Source organism: Lepidochelys olivacea (assembly GCF_965140295.1).
Source record: "Lepidochelys olivacea isolate rLepOli2 genome assembly, chromosome: 1".
NCBI lineage: Eukaryota > Metazoa > Chordata > Testudines > Cheloniidae > Lepidochelys > Lepidochelys olivacea.
In genome coordinates this window covers 260,693,917-260,717,860 of record NC_140411.1, presented here as the reverse complement: position 1 = coordinate 260,717,860, position 23,944 = coordinate 260,693,917, and the positions used below count along the sequence as shown (strand labels likewise).

The 23,944-nt window shown below is 50.5% G+C and overlaps 1 protein-coding gene across 1 annotated transcript in view; it reads right to left on the bottom strand.

Annotated features, from left to right (window-relative positions):
- CACNA1I (calcium voltage-gated channel subunit alpha1 I) overlaps window positions 1–23,470 on the bottom strand; it is a 60,108-nt gene extending 36,638 nt beyond the window's left edge. Inside the window, exons 1-8 of the mRNA XM_084643430.1 lie at window positions 23,141–23,470; window positions 20,137–20,540; window positions 5,546–5,697; window positions 4,576–4,761; window positions 3,718–3,835; window positions 2,970–3,125; window positions 2,603–2,693; window positions 533–735 (exon numbers count right to left, since the gene is read on the bottom strand). Coding sequence (XP_084499556.1) covers window positions 533–735; window positions 2,603–2,693; window positions 2,970–3,125; window positions 3,718–3,835; window positions 4,576–4,761; window positions 5,546–5,697; window positions 20,137–20,540; window positions 23,141–23,432 — 1,602 coding nt within the window. The 5' untranslated portion in view covers window positions 23,433–23,470. The remainder of the gene's footprint in view (window positions 1–532; window positions 736–2,602; window positions 2,694–2,969; window positions 3,126–3,717; window positions 3,836–4,575; window positions 4,762–5,545; window positions 5,698–20,136; window positions 20,541–23,140) is intronic.
- Between the last annotated feature and the right edge of the window lie 474 nt (window positions 23,471–23,944).

Genomic DNA, 23,944 nt, shown 5'->3' with positions numbered 1-23,944 from the left:
GTGCACTGGCAGAACTGAGAGTGACGGTAGTCTGGAGGAATAGACAGAGGTGGCAGGCCTAGGACAGGAAAGGGTTCTGCAGGTCAAGGTTTTGATTTTCACCTGAACTAAGGGCTCCAGAAACTTCTCCAGGTAGAGGACCTGTTAGGTCTGATATTAACCATCCTTTCCTAATGGCAGAAGTTCTCCATGTGTTTTTTATGTTACCGAGGAGGCAGGGCACCATAATTCCAAGCTCTGTGCTCCAGAACTGCGGTGGAGGGCTCAGAGGTCAATGCACATTTCATTCTGGAGGGAAGACTCCAGAGGAGATAACAAGGCACTTGAATCCTACACCCAGTCATAGTGGAATATGGATCGAAAAACTGGAAATGGCGACCACCTCAAGCTAAATGGGGTCAGGCAACAAGCTTCTGTTAGTAAGTTTCCAGTAGGGGTAGAACCCCCAATGGAATTCCAAGATGATGGCACTGAGACAATGGATCCCCTGGGTTTCAGAAGAAGTATGTTACTCATGGTTCTACTCACTCACCAGTGACCTCTGGTCGTAGGTCATTCTCCCCAGTGACATCACACTGCTCTTCCTGGAACCCAAGGCAATGAGGATCTGGTCTGGCTGCAGGGAATTTCGGGCAGAACTTGTGACCCCACCAGCTGCCACTGGCTGGTTGGAAGAAGGTAGGCTGGGGTCAAGGTGTCCATTTGGGGTCATGGGAATTGCACAGAGCCTGGGATCTGAGCAGAAAAACACAGAGAGAGAAAGAAAGAGAGAAGAAGACATTCCTTTCCCTTCTGCGGTTTCCTCATGCACCATTCAGTGAATGTTTTAATGTTCTGTTTGCTTAGCCCTGTTAGAACCCAACACTGCTTCCTGGTGCCTTTGGGTTGTATGAAAAGGGTGGGTCAGGACAGTGACAGACTTGAGGCCATGGCCTCTCTCCCAAGCACTAGGTGCACTGATTCCCTAAAGTCCTTTCAACTACGTCTGTCCCTCCATGGGCACCCCTCTAGGAGGTGAGGTGGGGTGCCAAAGAACACAAGTGATGATGCAACTTGTCTTTCTTTCTACCCACCCCATGTCATCTTCTCTTCCTTGTCACTTTTCCCTGCCCCTTTGAGAAGTGCTGGCAGCATTCCCTCTCTTCTGGCTTTGGAGGGGGAAGGGTGTTTCACACAACAGCTTTCACTTAGCTGAGTCCACTTTCTCAGCCTCCTTCGCTCTAATGGACCCAGAGCAGGGAGTGTGCCTACAAGAGAGCTCTGCTTAAGGCCAGGCAAAGCCATTGGCGAGCCGATTAGATAGCTCTCCCTGCAGACTCATGCTGCAAGGCTCTTGCCTGGGAGCACATGAGGGAGACAGTGTCCCCACTTGCTAGAATTAGGGGGCAGTCATCCACACATCTGAAACAAACGCTACAACTGTGAGACCAGCAGCCATTGAATATTTTAGGCATGTTCCCTGTTTTTCTCAGATCAGTTTGTTGGGCTGAAATACTGAGGGGCAGATTGAGACTCATTGGGGCCCAGATCCACCAAAACTTTGTGGCCTCCTTGGAAATCCTTTATCTTTCTCCAAATTCCCATGCACACACTCCTCCTCCCAGTCTGCTTTGAATTCTCACTGACTCACTGCTGCACTGGGCCCCCTCACTGCTCACAGATCCTAAGGATCCAGCAAACCTGCTTTAATTTGCTCCTGCGGGGTGCCAGGGAGAGGCACAGATGGGAGAAAGAAGAAATCAAAATATTCTTAATAATAAATATGCTGCTCTTTTCTATTACATTCATAGATATTAAGGCCAGAAGGGACCATTCTGATAGCCTAGTCTGACCCCCTGTATAATGCAGGCCATCATAGGCGCCAACTTCCCCTCTGCCTGGTGGATGCTCCAGCCCCAGAGCACCCATGCAGTCGGCGCCTATGCTAAGGACTAATTATCCTCACTGTTAGAAATGTGCCCCTTATTTCTAGTCTGAATTTGTCCACAGCTTCAGCTTCCACCCATTGGATCTCATTACGCCTTTTTCTGCTAGATTAAAGAGCCATTTACCATGAGAAATCTTTTCCCCCTGTAGTACTTGTAGACCATGATCAAGTCACCTCTTAACCTTCTCTTGGATAAATTAAATCATTTAGATTACTTTCTTTCTCATTATGAGGCAAGTTTTCTAGACCTCATATCATTCTTGTAGCTCTTCTCTGAATCCTTTCCAATTTAAGTGTAGACACCAGAACTGGACACAGAATTCCAGCAATGGTCTCACCAATGCTGTATGCAGATGTAGTAATGCCTCCCTGCTCCTACTTGATGCAATATCTCTGATCTGCTTCGCTATCCAAGGATCACATTTGCCTTAGCTACAGCATTACAGAATTTTGCCATAGCTCTAATTTTTGCAAGTGACATTGCAAGCTGACAGTGACTTTAAAACAAACAAAACTGCATAAAACTGCATTGCCATGAAAGTGCTTTAGTCAGGACCAAAGCATTCTGGTCCCATCTTGGAAAGAGGAATGAGATTTTAGGGAGATTTGCACATTTACATTTTTCACCCAGCTGCTGGTAGGACAAAAGCAAACGAGGTGGGAGAATCCACTGACCTGAGACATCCTGGCTGTCCTGGAACTTGTCAAAGTCCTCCATGTTTGATGAACTCTGATCTTCGTCTGAGTACGACCGGTTGGCATCACCCTGGAATAGAAAAATCAATGCAAAGGTCTGTGACTCATGAGCCCCCCAGGGGAAGGGATTCTGCTCCCTCTGATTGTCCATTGCTACAGACGATAGAGGAATCCCTGTGTGGTCTGCAAGTGCTTAGTTGCTGAACTCCTGGCCAATGGAGGGAGACTGAGTCACCTTTGCAGGTTCCCTCCTCCATATCAGTGGTTTGACACCCCCAGGAAAGGGTGTCTTCCCCTTCGGCCGTCTCCCTCATCTGCTCCTCACCTCCATGGAGTGGCAACTCACCTCAGCCTGGAAGCCCTCCACCAGGATAGCCACCAGCAGATTGAAGAGGACATAGTTGCCAAAGGTCATGAGGGCCACAAAGTAAAGGGATGCCCACGGTGAGGTGGAGGCCATGCCATTATACAGCACGACGTTCCAGTCCTCCTGGGTCAGGATCTGCAAGACAGAAGAGAGGCTGTGTGAGCCCCCTGGAGCAAAATGAGAGTGAAAGGGATTATAGAGGAAGGAGGCTGCATTAATGAGCAGTGAGAGGAAAATCATCTAACCACCACATGCCTATTGCAGAGTGAGGCTCCCCCATCTTCTCTCAACATCCCACCCCAGGTGCCTAATGACTGCCATTAGTGAACATGGTCCATCTGTCACGCTGTCTCCATGGCAATAGCTCAAGAGACCTCAGGCGAATGGGAAGAGACAAACACACACAAGCATAGTGTGCACGCTACGGTGACAACATTAAACACAGGAGTTGCCCCAACAGCTCTGACCTTTCTAAATGCCGCATCCTTCCATTGTCTCCTTGCTTCTTGGAGGTCGCAAAGATGTCAGCTGCTTGATTATACAGCATGTGTCTGTCGCTCCTCTCTCAGGATCTCATGCTGGAGCCTCGTGGATTGGTTTTTGTGTCATCAGGAATGAGTGTAACATTCAGTTGTACAAACCTACAACTAATTCCTGATCCAATTCACTTTGAGATCCCCCTCCAATCCCATTGTCTGGCCTGCCCATGGAAGCTGTGTTGACTCACCTGGAACACAGTGACGATGGCCCAGAGCAGCGAATCAAAGTTCTTCCGGTCAGGGACTGTGTCTCCGGTGTCTGTCCGGAGGCTGAATTTGCACCCAAAGATGTGCATTCCCAGGATGCTGTTGGGTGGGGAAGAGGAGACGGTGTCCAATTTAAATATCTCTGCCACCAAAATGAGCTTGTTAGAGCAGTTCCCCTTTTTTCTTTCACAATCCAACCTGCTGCCACTTGTCACCAGAGTAAGGGATATAAAAATATACCTAACCCATCAAGATCTACCGGTGAATAAGGCAAAACACTGATCAGCCTGTATCTCCTCATGCACCCTCTCCTTCCCCCTGCACCACCATACGCATCAAGACCCCCAGCTTCTGGCCATTCCATCCAGTCCTGCCCCCATGGCCGCTAACTCCACCATTCTCTCTTGTTCCATTCCCTGTTTCCACCCACTTCTAGCTTATCTGCATGGTGTGCTGTGAAATACTGCCAGGTGCTCCACACCACACTTCTGTAATAATTAGTGAGGGGGAAAGGGAGGAGTCAGACTGTTCCCTGAAGTGAACAACAGGTCACTGACAGAATTCACCCTTTCTAATGGAAACCCAGATCAGCAGACTCCCTGGCTGGCAAAGTTTCTCAACCCCCATCAAGCCTCTACTTGTGAACACCTGAGGGCCAGATCCTCAGCTGATACAGTCAATTTACACCAGCTGAGGATCTGTCTCTGAGAACTAACCAAGTTCCTCTTGATGTCTAAAGTAAAGACTTGGGCAGGATGAGTCACAAAGAGATTGGCGCCAGGGTTTGTATATGCCCTGTGATGTCTCCTCAAATTGCTCTGAAGACAACACCTCCTCACCTGAAGATAAAGATGAAGAGCATAAGGAGCATACAGAAGGTGGCCACATTGTCCATGGTCTTCATCAGGACCACCAGCTGGCGTCGCAGAGCAGGCATGAAACGTACGAGCTTCAGCACCCGCAGGAGGCGGAAAGTTCTCAGCACTGACAGCCCCCCATCTGACTGGCCAATGATCTCCCATATGCTGTGGTCCAGAGAGACAAGGAGGAGAGAGAAAGTTGGACAAGGAGAGATGCAGACGGAAAGGGACAAAGAAAGAGAGCGGTAGAAAAACAGGATGGAGGTAGTGAGAGAGGGAGAGAGAACTCTTTCACCAATGCAGCGTCTGTGTGTGTAAAAGAGAGAATCTGTGTGAACTGAGACAGTGTAAAAGAGAATTCTGTGTGAATCAAGTGTGTGTGTTGGTAGGGTGTGCATATGCGTGTGCAAAAAAATCTGGGTGTAAAAGAGAATCTGAATCAGGTATGTGTATGCAGTGTACATTTTGTATGTATATGTCTGTAAAACTGCATTTCTTGCTGGGGAAAATTGACGAGCTGCTCAGCTACTGGGGCGTGTTCAAATGCTGTATCATAAGGACCTACGAGGGAAAGCTCCTTTATAATACTTTGCACTTCTACAGCATGTTTCATCCAAGTACCTCAAAATGCTTTACATGCACCAACTAATTAAGCCTCACAAACTTCTGAGGTAGATAACTATTATTATCCCCATTTTACAGAGGGGGAAACGGAGGACAGAAAGGTTATATGACTTGCCCAAGGTCAGTGAGTCAGTGTTTGAGCTGGGAATAAAATCTAGAGCTCCCGATTCTTTGCTTTGTGCATTAAGCATGCTTTCCCTCAGATTGTAACTTATTAAAAAGCTGAAGCAGAAATGGCACAGCAACCCAGTTCAGGCACTGATCTGCCTCTCTGTATCTGCACCTCATTATCCCCAGCCTGGTCTCCCTATTTTGGGGTCATCACCTGATGATGACAATGATGCTGTCGAAGATGTTGTAGGGATTGCGGAGGTAATCAAAGAGGCCAAAGGCGGCGAGTTTCAGGATCATCTCCAGGGCAAACATGCTGGTGAACACAACATTGCTGATCTCCAAGATGTTGGTCAGTTCTTCTGGCTGCAGGAGCGGCAAAAGCAAGGATCAGACTTGGGCAAGATCTGAAAATGTCACCTCAGAAATCAAAGGATACCGTTCTTGTACGACACACAGTTGTGCATGGATGGGAGTCATGCGGGAAATGGGAAGGACGGTAGAGCTGATTACAGAGGGGACCAATGGTGCCATCTTTGGGCTTTTTTATACTTAAAATGCAACAGTGACACAGCTGTGTTGCTGTGTCACCTCAGTTAGACACTACCTATGCTGACGGGAGGGGTTTTGCCTTCACGTAGGAACTCTACCTCCCTGAGAGGCAGCAGCTAGCTTGACAGAAGAATTTTTCTATCCATCTAGTGCTGGGGGACTTAAGTCAGCTTAACTAAACGGCTCAAGGGTGTGGATTTTTCCACACTCCTTAGTGACGTAGTTATGACGACCTAATTTTCTCATGTAGACCAGACCTCAGTGTTCTCTTTCTCCTTTGTGTTTACACAGTCCCTCCCCAGCAAGCTCCCAACCCTACCTCCCAACCTTCTCCCTGCCCCCTTTCCTTTCTCTTTCCACATATCTGTCCTTTGGTCCCTTGTTTTCTCTCTTTTCTACCCCATTCTCCTTTCTCCCCTCCCCCCATCCTTTTCCTTGCCAGAATTCATTTGCTGGGCCTGCTCTAGCAATCTTTTCTCATACCTTTCTCTTTGCAGTGGTCTAAGTAATTACCCAGGGGAATATCAGAGTGCATGAATAACACATCAGCAATGAGGAGTAGCCTGTTAATGTCTAACAACAAGGGACAGAGAGAACAAGAGGGAATAAGAAACAGAGGGAAATGGACAATGAGGAAGAAAGAGGAAACTGGCGAGACAATGGGAGAAATTCCCAAGAAACAAAACAGGGCAAATATGTCAGTAAAAGGAAATAACTGGTCCAGGCCAGGATATCTGCATCTACTGAATCCGTGACACCTTTTGCCACAGGTAATTCAGCTTCTTCCAGCCAAAGGGTAGTGTGTGTGCAATAGAGAGAAAGAGAGAGCTTTAATGACTCAATCAGTTGAACAAGCCTGAACAAATTCAATTACTCCTTTTGTTTTCAGAATTAATGGATATTTCTTTGCTGTGCTCAGTTCTTGGAGGCCCCTCTGACAAGGCTGGGAAGGGGTCCAGCCTGTTTGCTCAGCAATGATGAAGTGGATGTTTATATGGCTGGGGGCTGTGCTGTCACTATTGATGACGTATTCTTTCCATCCTCTCTCAGAAAGGGACGGCCGGGGGAGGGGGTGGTGGTGTTGTGAAGCGGAGGAGGAGCCCTCCCCCCAGTTGATTATAATGGACTCACTTATATGTGTGAGAGTATACTGGCTCCCCTCACTGGCTGAGTTGGAACGCCACTAGGTTAGCCAGCAAGGGCAATGGAAATAAACATAACAATGTCTGACACATTCCTGTCAGTAGGGGGCAGACTCTCTCTTTCTCTTTTGCTCTGTCACACATACTTCAATGAGACTTTAATGGCATGACAAGCAACAAAAGTGTCACCAACGTGAAAGGAAAGTCAGACTCCTTGTGTATATGTCAGTACAAGCTGCCCAGGATAGGATTACATAGCTGAAGTCTGATTCCCCCCACGCTCCCGTCCCTTCCATCCCTAAAGGAGCAGCTCCCGTAGTCCAGTCTTAGAGGGAACTGACATGAGCAAGCCTAATACATTCTATCCTCTAGGGGGCAGCAGCATTCACTCTCTGGTGTACACAGGCCCCTACACATTGGGTGTCCATCACAGATCCACTTGGCCTCTTTCCTCTGTGGGGCTGAGCTACCCATAAATGCCAGGTCATACTTCTGACATAACACAAAATTAGTGACAGAGAGACTGCTGGCGCCCCCTGGTGGTGATAAGAGAGGACAGGCGGGGGAGCCCATTGGGAAAGGAGACGGGGACTGCATCCAGGTCTAAGCAAATGTTCTCCACTGAAGTGAGCACTGCCCCATGGGGCCCCGTGCGGAGGAGACTCATTGACTCACTTTTTTATTGATGATGACAAGGGCAGGGTTACTGTCCTTTTAAAGGAAAGGTACTTAAATTAAGAAAATAATGGGGTCTCCTCCCTTCCCCACAGGCTGTACCAGCAGTACATTGGGGGGAGGGGTGCTCACACACACAGTAATACAGTTCTGGTTCTTTCCCTCCTGCCTCCTTCCATGGGCTGCACCCAGAGTCCACTTCAGGAGGCACAAGAATCCAACTCTGATTGTTCTTATCCCAAGTAAATTAATGGACTGGAGCCTGCTCCCAAGTCACCGTACCCTCCATGTCCTTTTCTAACTGAGCTCTCATTCCAGTTACTGAAGCCAGTCACCCACCCCAAAGCATATTCTTTATGGAAATATGCTTATGATATGAATATGACATAACTGAGATATACTTTATGCACGATGGCTCGTGTAAGATATCATTGGAAAGGTTATCATTTACTGAATGTGATTATCCAATTTGTATGCTTGTATCATTTCTGTATCTGAAGCTAGGAATATTGACTATGTATCTATATTTCAACTATGTTACTTTTGCATGACGCTCCCTGCTAACACTTGAGGTACAACAATGAAAGCCTGGAGAGTGCTGATGGCCCATCAGCAAGTGACAATGGACTGTAAAAGAGCTTCGTCTTCCTGTGAACCTGTGGGTCAGCCTCTGAAGAATGGCTACAGGGGCCCTACAGAGTCATGTGACCATGTCACCTGATACTGGAACCCAGCTTGAATTCTGTACTTTTCCACAAGAAGCTGGGGGGGGGGGGGGGAAGGGTGTCAAACTGGGAAACAAAGGACTCGTGCTTTATGCAAATCCTATTTAAGGGTGGGGAGTGAGGTAATCCAGGTAGTCAGTTCTCCCCTGCTACGCCACCCAAGATGACTGCTGGAAACAACTAAGACTGAACTGGGGGAAAGAAAGAACTGGACTCAGGCTGGAAGGGTATCTGGCCTGTGAAGAAGATTAGAACCACATTTAGGAAGAACTTACATGTAACCAGTTTCTTTAGTGTGTTAAGCTTAGTTTGCATGCTCTTTTTTATTTTCTTAGTAATCTGCCTTGTTCTGTCTGCTACCTCCTTAACTACTTAAAATACACCTATTATAGTTAATAAATTTATTTCTGGTTTCTAATATAACCCAGTTTATGTGATTTCTAACTGGGGGGTGGGGTGAGGAGTTGTGCATACCCTCTGCCACATTGAGAGAAGAGGTGAATTTCATATAATTTTGGGTTTGTACTCCAAGGCGGGGGCGAGGGGTGGACATATGTGTGCTGTGGCAAGCCCTTTAAACTGAGCCTTCCCAGAGCAGACTCTGTCTCTCTGTGCAGCTGTATGTGGCCCTGCCTGTGTGCTTGGCTGGGAAAGGCTGGGGAGTCTACCCCAGCAAGACCAGGTAAAAGGGGGCCCAGGCTGGCAGAACAGTCTGACTCAGTGGTGTCCCAGCATACCAGGTGACATCCCAGGGGGTCCAGCCCATCACAACTGTCCCCTCCATGTCCTTTTCTAACTGAGCTTTCATTCCAGCTCCTGAAGCCAGCCCCCCAACCCCAACCATCCATGTGCCTGTCTCGTATTTGACACATGCTGACCCAAAACCACTTCTTCACTCAATCCTTTCTCTCCTCAGCACCTCTACCTTTCCCCTTCTTCACTAGGACCTGGTTTTGATTTCATTCTGGCTGGGGGAAGGGGAAATTGCAGGCTCTCCCCATGCCACAGAATTTTATACCCTGCTGGTTTCTCTAAAATCAAAATAAAAAACAGGGAGGCTCAATTTTCATCCATAATTACATTTGAATAACAAAACGGGTCCTGAAAAACTAGGGAGAGAGACAAAGAGAGAGCACGGGGAGGAGAGAGATGAAGATAACCTCAAAGCCAGGCAGTAATGACACTAGCAGGGAATGAGATGCCCATATGCTAAACAGAGACGCCAATTTCAGCATGAATCAAATGATTATGTCAATGCGGATGAAGAATGTAAAAAGACGACAGGGTATAATGGTGGATTAGCCTGCTCTGTGCTGTCCACACATCTGCTCTCTCACTGTCTTGTAGGGCGCAACTGATGTTTTAAAAGTCATGCTTGCATCTCTCTTAAGGAAAAGGTTACCTGTTCTCTCCAGCCCTCCTCCCCTCCCTGACATCTGTTTCTCTAGTCAAGCCCACACCTGTTAATCTGTTTCTAATGGGCCATCAATCTCCTCCTTCCCCCAACCATTCTTCCTAGAGAGAGGGGCAGGAAGGGAGGAAGGGAAAGGCAGGGATGAGGGGGGAGGGAATAGGAAGGGTGAGATAAGGGGAGAAAAGGAAAGAGGAAAAAACAAAACAGTTCCATTCTGCCGAAAAAAGGAAGAAGGGGAGATGGTAAAGAGTAGGAGAGAAAAGAGAGAGGACAGAAAGGAAGAGAAAAAGTGATACAAAGAAAGATTAAAGACGAAGTGGAAAAATTAAAAAAAAGGCGATAAAGGGAGGGAGAGGAGCCAGCTGGATCCATGAGGCCTGAGGCAACACACTCCTAGAGCAGAGACAGACCCTGCATTGCAGCTATTTCTGGAGAGACAGATAATTAGCCAGAGTGAAAAGAACCATTAGCGTTGAGCCCAAGGTGCTGTTGGTGGGGCTAGAGGCCCCCATCCTCCAAGAGAGTTTCCAACCATCTGGGACTAGCAATACCATCATGTGTTTTCAGCTTAACTATGACTGACAGTGGACACAGCTGTTGGCTGGGGCAGAGTGTGTGTGTGGGGGGGAGGAGGGAGCTTCTCTCTGGCAGAGGAAGGGTAATCTTGAAGGAGGTGGGGAGGCTGAAAGGAAGCTAATCACTCTCCTTCCGGCTGCTCCCACACAAATAACCACAACCAACTGGTTTATGCCGGGTTGTAGAAAACTGCTTTGAATCAAATAAATAGCAGCCCACCATTCTTTCCCCACTACTTTTTTTGAGGTTTAACAAAAACATGGTTCCACTTTCCTTCTTGAGTCATTTCCAGGCTTCCTGGCTCTTTCCAGAGTCAGTAAAACTGACAAAGCCATGACAAAAGGTCTGCAATTCACACCTAAGTTCCCTCTAAGCTGCATGGCCACCTATTAAGTGCCATGCAGGCGCTCAGGGCTGCAGCGGGGAGAGATTCCTCTTCCCCAGCCCTGACCCAACCCAACCTAACCCAGCCTGGCCTGGACCTGCCGCAGCCGTGGGAGAGGCACCCTTCCCCTGGCCACAACCTAGCCTGGACTGGACCTGCCACAGCCATGGGACAGGCACCTCTCCCATGACCACAACTCAGCCCCAGCCTGGACCTGCCGTGCCAGGGAGAGGCACCTCTTCCCCGAAGCTGAGGTGCTGCTGCGGGGAGAGAAAGCTGGGGGAGTCCTCTCTCCCCATCGCAGCCCCGGGGCAGCCTGTACTCCAAATCCCTCATCCCCCAGGCCCACCCCAGAGCCCCCAGCTGAAGCCACCCACCCCAACCCTCTGCCTCAGCCTTGATCTCCTCATCCCCGGCCCCACCCCAGAGCCCACACCCCCAGACGGAGCTGTCACCCCCCACACCCCAACCCTCTGACCCAGCCCTGAGCCCCCTCCCACACTCCAAACCCCTCGGCCCCACGCCTACCACATGAATTTTCTAACGTGCACCAATATGAAGGTGATATGTGACACATCACCTCCATATTGGTGCACATAACAAAATTAATTCAGCACATGGGTTGGATTCACACCATCTCCTGCCTAGCCAGAAGCAGAAAGTATCAGAAACCTCCCCAGCACAGAAGCCTGTTTTCTCTCTCGCACACAGGATTGCCAGCCCAGAGCATGCACAAGTCTCACACATGAGCACTGGGGAAAAACACTTAAATGGAACTTTTCCTAAGTATGGAGTGTTTGGGCCCAAGTAGGGGAGGGGGAAGGAAGCAGTCAGATGTGAATGGGGTGCGGGGGGGTGGATGTCATGGTTCGGGCCACTTTTTCTTGTCTCAGAACTAGTTTGTCTATCCTGAATCTGGATTTCTTTCCAACTCCATGAAACTATCTGATTCAGATTCCCACAGCAGTGAACCCTCTCTCCCTACTAGGATTAAGCAGATCTGTGAAACAATGTAGTCCACCTTTATGCTGAGGGAAGCTGATTTCATTTGGAGCCCCCCCCTTAATGATCAGATGATGGAGCTGGGATGAAGGAGAGCAGCTGTTTGGTCTTGACTCCCCCCACCACACATTTCCTTACTTGAACAAAGGAATTGCTATCCTGGATAAGACCCTAGGGTCCATCTAGTCCAATATTCTCTCTCTGACTGGGACCAGTACTAGATGCTTCAGAAGGAGGTCCAAGAACACCTGTAGTGTATCAGATGACCTGTCCATAGAGGGAATTTCTCCCCCCATGTCTAAATTGGCAACTATGCAGAAATCTTACTGGGGTGACTCCCTGTGGGATCATAAGACCAGCCCCATGTATCAGTACTCAGATATCAGGATGATAAGTACCTTATAAATATAATAGAGAGATTTCTCTAGTCTGGTCATATTTGTAAATTACATCAAAGTAACCCAACAATAACTGGAGAATCATAGAAATTACAGATGGAAATTTGGTCACATGTAGTCCAATCTCCATCCCACATCCAATTCAGGACTTCACAATTCTTTGTCTTAGTCACTTTTAGACAACTTAGGAGATGGGGTCTCCATCAGTACCCTGGGCAGATCAGTCAATAGTTTAATAAATCTCACTTCAGGAAGGTATTATTAACAGTATTTATTATTTATATTATGGTAACACCCAGAAGCCACAGTGAGGATAAGACAGTTACCTTTTCCGTAACTGGCGTTCTTCAAGATGTGTTGCTCAGGTCTATTCCACAATAGGTGTGCATGCTCGCCATGTGTACCGGTGCCGGAAGTTTTTCCCCTAGCAGTACCCGTAGGGGGGAGTGCCCTCCGGGACCCCTGGAGTGGCGCCTGCCTGGCGCAGTATAAGGGGAGCTGCACACTCCCCCCACCCTCAGTTCCTTCTTACCAGACAACTCCGACAGAGGGGAAGGAGGGCGCGATGTGAAATAGACATGAGCGACACATCTCGAAGAACACCAGTTACAGAAAAGCTAATTGTCTTTGCTTCTTCGAGTGATTGCTCATGTGTATTCCACAACAGGTGATTCCAAGCTATATCTGTTGGAGGTGGGTAGGAGTTCACAAGTTCCCAGGACGGAGGACAGCTCTGCCGAACCCGGCGAAATCCCTGGTTTGGGGGACGATCGCATAGTGCGAGGTGAATGTGTGAGCCAAAGACCACATGGCGGCCCTACAAATGTCCTGGATGGGGACGTGGGCCACAAAGGCAGCCGACAAGGCCTGCGCCCAAGACAAGTGTGCCCTCACAATGGGTTGTGGGGGGACACCCGCCAGCTCATAACAGGAACAGATGCACAAAGTGATTCAATTGGAAAGCCGCTGAGTGGAAATCGGCTGGTCCCTCACAAGCTCAGACGAGGTGATGAACACCTGCGAGGACTTTCTGAATGGCTTGGTCCTCTTGAGGTAGAAAGCCAGAGCCCAATGCACATTGAGCGTGTGGAGATGGCGCTCCTTACTGGACACGTGAGGCATGGGGCAGAGGACCCATAGAAAAATGTCCTGACCCATGTGGTAGTCGGAGACCACCTTTGGGAGGAACACGGGGTGTGGACGGAGCTGGACCTTGTCTTTATGAAAGACCGTGTACGGTGGCTCAGAGGTCAGGGCCCTCAGCTCTGAGACTCACCTGGCCGACGTGATTGCAACCAGGAAGGCCACCTTCCACGAGAGGTGAAACCAGGAGCACGTGGCCAGTGGTTCAAATGGGGGCCCCATGAGACGAGCCAACACCAGGTTTAGGTCCCACTGCGGGACCGGGGGTCTAGAATACGGAAAAAGAAGGTCCAAACCCTTAAGGAACCAGCCAGCCATAGCATGGGAAAATACCGTGTGCCCTTGCACCAGCGGATGGAAGGCCGATATGGCTGCCAGGTGCACCTTGACTGACAAGGGCGCCAGGCCTGGGCCCTCAGGTGGAGGAGGTAATCAAGTATAAGTTGGATTGGGGCAGTCACTGGGGAGACACCCTGGTCCGCCACCCACCTAGAAAACTGGGACCACTTTGCCAAATAAGCGCGGCAAATGAAGAGCCATCTACTTTTGAGGAGGATGTGCTGAACCTGCTCTGAGCACGTCCTTTCCTCTCCACCTAATCACTGAGCAGCCATGCCATAAAGTGAAGAGTCACCAGGTTGGGGTGGAGGAGGTGGCCCTGGTCCTGAGAGAGCAGGTCCGGGCAGAGTGGCAATGGCCACGGCGGAGCTACCGCCAGGCCCGTGAAAGTCCCATACCAATGCTGCTTGGGCCACACCGGGGCAATCAGGAGGACCCAGACCTTGTCTGTCTTTATCTACTCCAGGACCCTGCTGATTAGAGGGAACAGGGGAAAGGCATAGAGAAGCCGGCCTGACCAGGACAGGAGAAAGGCATCGGACATAGAGCCCCTCCCCAGGCTCCCCCTGGAGCAGAACCGGGGGCATTGCCAGTTCTGCCAAGTCACGAACAGGTCCACCTGGGGAGTTCCCCACCTTTGGAAGAGCCGGTGGGCCACTTCTGGGTGCAGGGACCACTTGTGTTGTGAGGAAAAGTCCCTGCTCAAGTGATCCGCCCTCTTGTTCTGGGTGCCAGGTAGGTGGAAGGCTTTCAGGTGGATGTCGTGGGCTATACAGAAGTCCCACAGCCTGAGGGCTTCGCGGCAGAGGGCAGAGGATCAGGCCCGCCTTGCCTGTTGATATAGAACATTGAGCCATGTTGTTCGTGAGGACCCTGAGTACCTTGCCCTCCAGGTGCAAGCGGAAGGACATATACGTCAGCTGAATCACCCTGAGCTCCTTGATGTTTATATGCAAGGTCAGGTCTTGAGCCAACCACAGGCCTTGGGTCTGAAAGTTCCCCACATGGGCCCCCCAACCCAGGTCCGATGCATCGGACACCAGCTCCAACAACAGACCCCTGTCCCTGAATGGGACCCCTTGGAGCATGTTGTTTGGGATGGACCACCACCGTAGGGAGGTGATCACAGAGTCTGGCATGGTGAGGACCTTGTCCATCCTGTCTGTGGCCTGGGAGAACTTTGAGGTCAACCAGAGCTGGAGGGGCCTCATCCTGAGTCTGGCATAATGGACCACGTATGTCCGACATGTGACCCCAGAGTTGTAGGCAAACCCTGGCTGTTGTCACCGGCAGCCTTGTGACCGACTCGATGAAACCTTTCAGGGTCTCAAATCTGTCTGGTGGCATAGAGACCCTGGCTGACACTGCGTCCAGGAGCGCCCCAATAAACTCTATGAGTTGGACCGGGACTAACGTGGACTTGGTGTTGTTTACCAACAGGCCCAACAGGCGGTGCATGTGGACAGGAGGAGCGCCACGTGATCCCACACCTGCGACCGGGAGGTGCCCTTGACAAGCCAATCGTCCAGATAGGGAAATATCTGGACTCCCGCTGTCTGAGGAAGGCCGCTACCACTGACATGAATTTTGTAAACACCCTGGGGGCAGTGGACAGACCAAACGGGAGAACCGTGAATTGGTAGTGATTCTGTCCCACCACGAAACGGAGAAGCGCCTGTGCCCCTCGAATATGTGGATGTGGAAGCACACGTCCTGTAGATCGAGGGCAGCGTACCAGTCCCCGGGATCCAGGGAGGGGACGATGGAGGCCAGGGAGACCACGCAGAACTTGAGCTTCACCATGTACTGATTCAGACCTCGGAGGTCTAGGATGGGCTTGAGCCCCCCTTTGGCCTTCGGGATAAGGAAATAACGGGAGTGATACCCCTTGCCCATGAACTCCTTGGACACTACCTCTATTGCCCCTAGACCTAGGAGCCGCCCCACCTCCTGCTCGAGCAGAGCTTCGTGCGAGGGATCCCCCAAGGGGTATGAGGGTGGGGGGTGGTTGGGTGGGGAGGAAATAAACTGGAGGGTGTAACCCCAGGAGATGGAGTTGAGGACCCATCGGTCCAAGGTTAGCCGCAACCATTCCAGGAGGAAAGCACACAACCGCTTGGAGAAGGGAAGCTTTATTGGGGGTGGATCTCTGATGAGGACTGGTGGGGTGCCCCCGAGTGTCCTGTCAAAAACGCTTTTTCTCCATCTGCTTGCCCTTGGAGGATCCAGGCTGGGGGGCAGGCCGAGACTGCCTCTGAGGGCATCTCTTATTGTCCCGCTGCAGCCTTGGCGGGAGTCTGCTGCGGCTTGAACTTAGATTTTGCTGGAGTTGGGACATAGAGGCCCAGAATCTGGAGGGTCGTGCTGGAGTCTTTCATGTCATGAAGCCTTGTATCTGTTTCCTCTGCAAACAGAGCTTTCCCGTCAAACAGGAGATCTTGCATGGAAGACTGCGTCTCACTGGACAGCCCAGAGAACAGGAGTCATGACGCCCGTCTCATGGACACCGCGGAGGCCACTGATCGTGCGGCAATGTCCACAGCATCTGAGGCTACCTGCAGGGATGCCCTAGCGGCTGCTGCCCCTTTCTCCACTAGCGCCTTGAACTTCTTCCTATCGTGCTCCTGGACTTGAGCAGGGAGCCGCACAGATTGAATTCATACCGGCCCAGGAGAGCCTGATGGTTTGCCACTCGTAACTGGAAGCTTGAAGATGACTAAACTTTCCTTCCGAAAGAGTCCAGTCTCCGAGAGTCTTTGTTCTTTGGGGTCGGGGCTGGCTGACCCTGCTGTTCCCTGTGGTTGACTGACTTGACCACCAGGGAGTTGGGCTCCGGATGGGTATACAAGTACTCATGCCCCTTAGCGCGTACAAAGTACTTGTGTTCCGCCTTTCAGAGATGGGGGCCAACAAGGCCAGTGTTTGCCACACAGCATTTGAAATCTTAGCCACCCCTTCATGGAGAGGCAAGGCCACCCTACCCGGTGCCGAAGGGGACAACACGTTAAACAGGGAGTCTGAGGGCTCCTCCATCTCCTCTGCCTGGAGGTGGAGGCTTGCTGCCACCCTCTTTAAGAAGGTGGGCCCTGAAGTCCTCCTGCCGGACGGAGGGGGGCAGGGCCACAATCACCTCCTCCGGGCAGGGCGAAGAGGCCAGTGCAGTGCTCTGGGTGTCGGTCGGCACTGGAGGGTCCACCACCTGATTGGACTCCAGGCATGGTGCCGAGGACGCATGTCCCACTGCCTCCTTTCTCAGGGGTCTGGAGAGGGAGGCTGACGGTGCCTCTGAAGCTCTGGCCACCGAGCGAGCTCCCACCAGGGGCTGCGCCGGAGGCCACGGTGCCCACTGGTACCATTAGGCCGGCCACGACGCTTGGTGCCACTGCATCTGCTGTGGCACCGGTGGGGCCGACTGTTGGGTTGGCTGGCCTGGCCCATCGAAGGACGGCTACAAATGGAGACCAGGCTGGGGTAAGATCTGCTGCTGTCTCTGGACTGGGAGGAGCAGCGATGCCGGGATCTATGACAGCCATGGGACTGCGATCTCGACGTGGAGGACTGGTACCAGCGGTAACAGCTGCTCCACGAACGGCCTTGATGGGCAGACCCATGACCGCGAAACGCCAGCAATTGACGCCCGGGGCTGCGATGTCTTGGTGGAGACTTGGAGTGGGAGTCCGAGCAGGAACGGCATCGACGACCGTGCCATGATCGACTGCAGTACCCTCTCCGAGACGAGGACCAATGGCGACGCCTGCCGCAGTCCCGCCGATATTCGCTCCTTGAGGACGAGCGGTGCTGCGAGTCCCAGCCAGATGGAACCCAGCCAGAGTCTGGTCAGCGTCGAGGGCAATCCACCTGGACTCTGCCCCGAGTGATTGCTGGGTGGTAATTGGGGTCTCTTGACCGAGACCGGTACCAGGCCAGAGGCGACTGTGGAGATCCCAGTGGTGGCTTGCCTCTGGAGCACGGGGCTGACATCGGCAGAGCCCCGGGCACCGGCATGGACATAACGTCCCAGGCCGCCTAGAGGGTTTCAGGCATGGACGGCATCCGGATATCCGGAGAGGCCTGTTCCAAAGGGGCTGGGCTACTCCGCTCAACGTGAATTGGAGGCCTGGGTCCCGGTGGGGATCGAGAACTGCCTGACATGGGCCTAGACTCTGTCCCAAACTTCCTTTGGTGCTGCTGAGAAGAGGGAGTCTTCTTGGCCCTCTTGGTGTGCACCGTTGACGGGAAGTGGTGCCGACTGGTCGATGGCACCAGAGGGTTGCCGCATACCGATGCCGTGGTGCCGGTTACCTGTTCGGAGCGGCGTGCCCAGGTCGGGGTCAGCGCCGACTCCATCAGGATGGCCCGGAGCCTAATGTCCCTTTCTCTATTGGTCCGAGGCTTAAATGACTTGCTATCTTGCACCGTTCGCTGATATGGGTTTCTCCCAAGCAGCACAAACAATCTGCGTGCGGGTCACTTCTTGGTATAAAACGCCTGCAAGAGCCACATGACTTAAACCCCGGGGCACAGGGCATGCCCCGGCCCGGGCTCACTTACTGACTAAACTAACTAAACAGCTAACTAACTACAGGTACTAACACTGAACGAACGAACAGTTCTGGGGATGAGCTACAGCAAAGCTGGAGCAGAGCAGTTCTGATGCACCTTCACTGGCAGCAGGAAGGAACTGAGGGAGGGGGAGCACACAACTCCCCTTATACCGTGCCAGGCAGGCGCCACTCCAGGGGTCGCGGGGGGCGCTCCCCCCTACGGGTACTGCTAGGGGAAAAAATTCTGGCACCGGTGCACATGGCGAGCACAGACACCTATTGTGGAATACACATGAGCAATCACTCGAAGAAGAACCCATTGTGCTGGGTGCTGTACCAATACACAGGACGATATGGCCCTGAGGAGCTGATAAGCCAAGAATCTTGAGAAAGAATTCTTTATCTCCACCTCAGATTTTCCTTTGCTAAATTTCATTCCGTTGCTCCTAGTCATACCCCCTCCAATGACCCTGAACAATTCCTCTCCCTGACTGGGGTTTACACCCTTTGAACACTTGTGGCCAGTGATCATGTTGTCCTGTGCCTCACCCCTTAGTCATAGCTTAGCTAAGTGGTACAGATTCAGCTCTTTTAATCTTTTCTCATGATTCAGCCCCTTCCATCTCCTGGTAATTTGTATTGCTCGCCTCTGAGCTCCCTGCAGCTCAACAGCATTTTTTGGGGACTGAGGTGCCCAGAGCAGTTTTTACTCTGGGATCAAACTGTGGCTACTCCTACTCCTATCAGAGGGCTAGGCGAGGGTAGGAAACACAGTCTCGTGGATAGGGTATTGGACGAGGACTGAGGAGCCTTGGAGGTCAATTCATGGCTCAGTCAGAGACTTCCTGTGTGGCTTTGGGCAGGGCACTTAATCTACCCGGTGCCTCAGTTCCCCATCCGTAAGGGGATGATAACCCTTCTCTACCTCACAGGCATGCTGTTAGGATAAAATCCATTAATGACTGTGAGGTGCTTGGAGACTAGTGTGATGACAGCTATACACGTACCTAGATAGATACTTGCTTTCCGTGTCATGATCCACCTGCCAATTGATGCTGCCAGACCTACAGACCAGCTCAGGGCCCCCAAAGGGAATGGGAAGACCACAAGACTTACCAGCTTTCCTCAGTCCTCCACAGATAGACTGTGCTTGTGCTTCTCTTAATTAAGCTGGAAAGACTAGCTAGCGGATGGATTTGAATTCAGATGCTGGTGAAGTCTCTGTGACATCCCTAGAGAGCACATTAAACTAAACCAAACAGACTAAGGATTCAGTCAGCTAATGAAGAGAGAAATGAGGGAGAGAGATGGGGGAGTGGAAAAGACAAGGGAAAAGAAAAGAGAGGGAAAGAGGAGACAAAGAGAGAAAGAAAAGTAGGGGATGAAACAGATGAGGGAGGGAGATGGCCATGGCCAACATGACTGAGTGCAGAAGCAGGCACAGGATATCCCCCGCACGGTCCTTACTCCATCTCAAACCCATGATGGGACCCCATGCACTGTCACCTGTGTCCAAACTGTTTTGTCTCCACCTCTGCTAGGTTGTAAGCTCTTTGGGGCAGGGTCTGTGTCTCCTTAAGATATTTATACAACATTGAGCGCACTGTTGGCACTCAATAAACACAACAGGAGGGAGAGGAGAGATTTAATGTCAAGAGGAAGTGAGTCAAGAGCCTCTCCTCAGGTCCTCACTGGGTCATTTAACTTTGGATGCTGCCTAAGGAGACCCACCACTGGATACAGCTCAGGTCTAGACCATGTGGTTCGGCAGGCCCATGCTGCCTGATTCTACCCCAGGCAACCAAAAGTGCCAAAGCCCCCCCCTTAACCCCCTTCCCCATTCTAAGTTGCCAGATATTATTCTGGCCGATAGGGTTTAAGGTGCCCACTTCCCCACAAGGGTGTGTTACCTGTTCATGGTGCTCAATGCCCATGCTGATGGTGTTTACTAGGATGGCTATCATGATCCCACGGTTGAAGTACTTGCTGTCCACAATCCCCCTTAGTTTGACCCTCACTTCTCGCCACAGGTCACTACAGAGCCTCAGCCATCCGCCCTCTTCCCCCTCCTCTTCCTCCTTCTCCAGATCTGTGGCACCCTTGCTTCCTCTTCTTCCTTCTCCTTGCTCTTTGCCAGCCCCTCCTTCCTCCTGGTCCGAATCAGCACTGTCCAGGATGGAGAGCCTCCGGGCTGCCTCATGCTGCACTCTGTGACATCTGGGGCAGTTGTTGGGGTCAGAGGTCAGGGTCATAGCAATGGGCTGGACGAGGGCATGAGGAGTGTATTCGAGAGAGTTGTGTTTCCGGCAATGCCCTGGGGAAAGAAATCATTACAATTAAAGGAACAGGGCTCAATTTTCAAATAAGGCATACAAATCAATGCACCACTTGTGTGCTTAAATAGCAAGAAGGCACCGAAAGTGGAAAGCCAGACTTTTTAACAGTGGGGGTGATTAAAGACTGGAACAGCTTATCTAGGGAAGTGGTAAATTCATCATCATTTGGAGTCTTTAAATTGAGATTGGATGCCTCTGTAAAACATACACTCTAGTTCAGCCACAAGTGATTAGGCTCAACATTATTCCCTCACACCGTAGGGAAGAATGATTTCCTCCGCTGCATGAATCAGGGAGTGAAATTCTATGGCCTGTGTCACACAGGAGATTGGACGAAATGATCACAGTCATCCCTTCTGGCCTTAAAATCAATGAGAGCATATGGAGCGCCTAAAGGCAGAACTGGGCCCCCTGATTTAGGAACCCTTTGACAGCATCTTAAAGAGCCAGAAGAGTGACTTTGAAAATGGCATTACTTTATACAGTAACTCCTCACTTAAAGTCGTCCTAGTTAATGTTGTTTCGTTGCTGATCAAGTAGAGAACATGCTCGTTTAAAGTTTCAGAATAACAGCTGTGTTAGTCTGTATTTGCAAAAAGAAAAGGAGTACTTGTGGCACCTTAGAGACGAACCAATTTATTTGAGCATAAGCTTTTGTGAGCTACAGCTCACTTCATCGGATGCATACTGTGGAAAGTGTAGAAGATCTTTTTATACAACACTCCCGTATAACATTGGTTGGTAGGCTCCTGCTTTGTCCGCTGCTTGCAGGAAGAAGCAGCCCATTGCAGCTAGCTGGTGGGGGCTTGGAACCAGGGTGGGCCAGCAGCCCCCCCATCAGCTCTCCGCTCCCCTAAGTTCCCTGTGCGGCAGCGGCCCAGCAGGCTGTCAATTGCCGGCAGTTCAGCTGTTCCTCCCCCCACTGCTGTGTGCTGCTCCTGCCCTCTGCCTTGGAGCTGCTCCCTGGAGCCTCCTACTTGCTGTGCAGGGGCGGAGGAGAAGAGGGGGGCTAATGTCAGGGTGTCCCCTTCCCCCCTGCTCCTGCCCCCCGCTACTTTACCCCATCTCCACAGAGTGGGGTGGGGGACAGGACAGGGCTCAGAATGGAGGGAGCTTGCTCGGTAGGAGCTGCTGTCTCAACTTGCTGATCTACTTAAAAAGGCAATGTACTTAGAGTCGGGTACTTAAAGGGGCAATGCATCTCTCTCTTTCACACACACAGTGTGTCTCTCTGTCTCTCTCTGCCATGCTGTCTCCCCTCCTTCCATTCATGCTGCCTTGTAGAGTGTGAGGCTACATTAACAATGGGTTAACCCTTGAGGGCTCAGTAGAGTGCTAGTTCATCGTTTAGCAGTAAGTCATTCCCTGGGAAATATCCCACCCTCTTCCACCCTCTGACTTCACCACCTCAACCAAGCTTCACAATCATTATTGCTGTGTACAGTATTAAATTGTTTGTTTAAAACTTATACTGTGTATATATGTGTATATATATATATATAGACTTTTGTCTGGTGAAAAACATTTCAGTGGAACCTAACCCCCCCCCATTTACATTAATTCTTATGAGGAAATTGGATTCGCTTAACATCGTTTCGCTTAAAGTAGCATTTTTCAGGAACATAAACTACAACGTTAAGCGAGGAGTTACGTACATGACACTGTGCGTATGAGATCAGATCTGTTGGCTTTAGTGACCTAAGTTTTTATTCCTTTTTCCTCCTGTTAGCTCTGCAGAACCAACACAGCTATGCGAGAGTGAGTCAGAGTCCAGTGCTACAACAAATTGCCAACTGCAGAAACTTTATTATTGGTGAACAGGCGCAAAAGTGAAAGGCTGAGCCTGCAAGGCTCGCAGTTAGAAATTTTATCTGTTCACTCGTAAACTGAACTCACTTGATATGGAAGCCTTTGAGACAATTAACATAGAACCCATAAAGCCATTTTTATTGTCACTCTTCAGACTAGAACTGCAATTTAAATTATACAATTGTACCTCATGTCTAATTTTACACATTCAAAAAATGTTTTCCCTGGCCCTTCAAAAATTATGCTGTCCCCCCTCCCCCCAATTCTGCCAATACACCTCAAAACTGTATACTTCAGCATTCCCTTCTATTCTGGTCCTGGGACACCCCCCACCACTTCACTGCCAAAACACCTCAATCCTGATCTGCAATACCTTTGTTCCTTAATCTTGAGGTCCCAGAGGGTCTGCTTAAGCAGCTCAATTCCCCTCTCTCCCACTCTGCTAATGCACTTAAACCAATTTGCAATACCCTCTGCTATTCCAGATCTGGAACCCTTTACAAGCACCTGTTGATACCTCCCAATCCTATCATTCAGCAGCCCCTGGAATGCTAGATCTGGCTTTCCCCCACAATTCCTGCCAGAAACACCTGCTACTATTCTGATGCATTGCCTGCCTCTCCCATGCTGCTGCCCAATTCCTAGTGCCTAATATTAATTCTGAATTCTGTGCTTTTGGGGCACATGCCCTTTGCAAGGTTGGTGAAGTTCCCAGCTGCTGTTGCACTTCCTCTACTGGCATTTCCAGCTTTGCCCATGGGATTCTTACTATAGCGTCTCTGTCCTTTCCCGTTCACACCGAGCTTGGCACAGCCTGACTCCATCTGGCCCTGGCGTCGGTCCTGCAGGCTGTTGTAGAGGCTAAGTGTGCGACGCTTGGCTTTGCGCACGATGTGGCAAACGTACTGGAAGATCTCCTCGTAGCAGTCTCCTGGTTCTGTGTAGCTGGCTACGGTGCTGGAGGACAAGTACCGTGCTCGCTGTTCCTGCATCAGCTGGTGCTCCCGCTGCTTGGTCTCAGAGAACTGAGTGGCTATGACCACCAGGCACAGGTTGATCATGAAGAAAGAGCCCACCTACAACCGATGAAGGAAGAGGAAAAAAGTGAGAGAGGGAGAGAGAGAAAGAGCATGGGGCAAAGAGGAAGACAGGAGAGGGAAAAAAGGGGAAGGGGAAAATAAAACAGGACAAAGAGAGAAGGAAAAAATAGAGATAGGTGAGATTCTGCACAAGAAGGTGGGACTTCAGTCCTCAAAGGAAACCTTGCCTGGCTTACCTTGTTTCTGAGGACAACTCCCTTGATGTGATTTTCACCATGTGGCCCAGTGGCTTGCACACTGGGCTGGGAGTCAGGAGATTTGGGTTCTATGCTTGACTCTGCCACTGATTTGCTGTGTGACCTTGGGCAAGTCATGTAAAGGTGACCTGCAAAAGCTTTTATAAAAATTGGACTTTTGCTCTAAGCTTTCTTCTTTTTGATGTACAAATGAAGTGTTTTGGTTTCTTTTCCCTTCTTGGTTTTTAGTTTAGGAAAATTGGAAATGTCATCCCTGCTTTTCCCTAGTACCTCTGG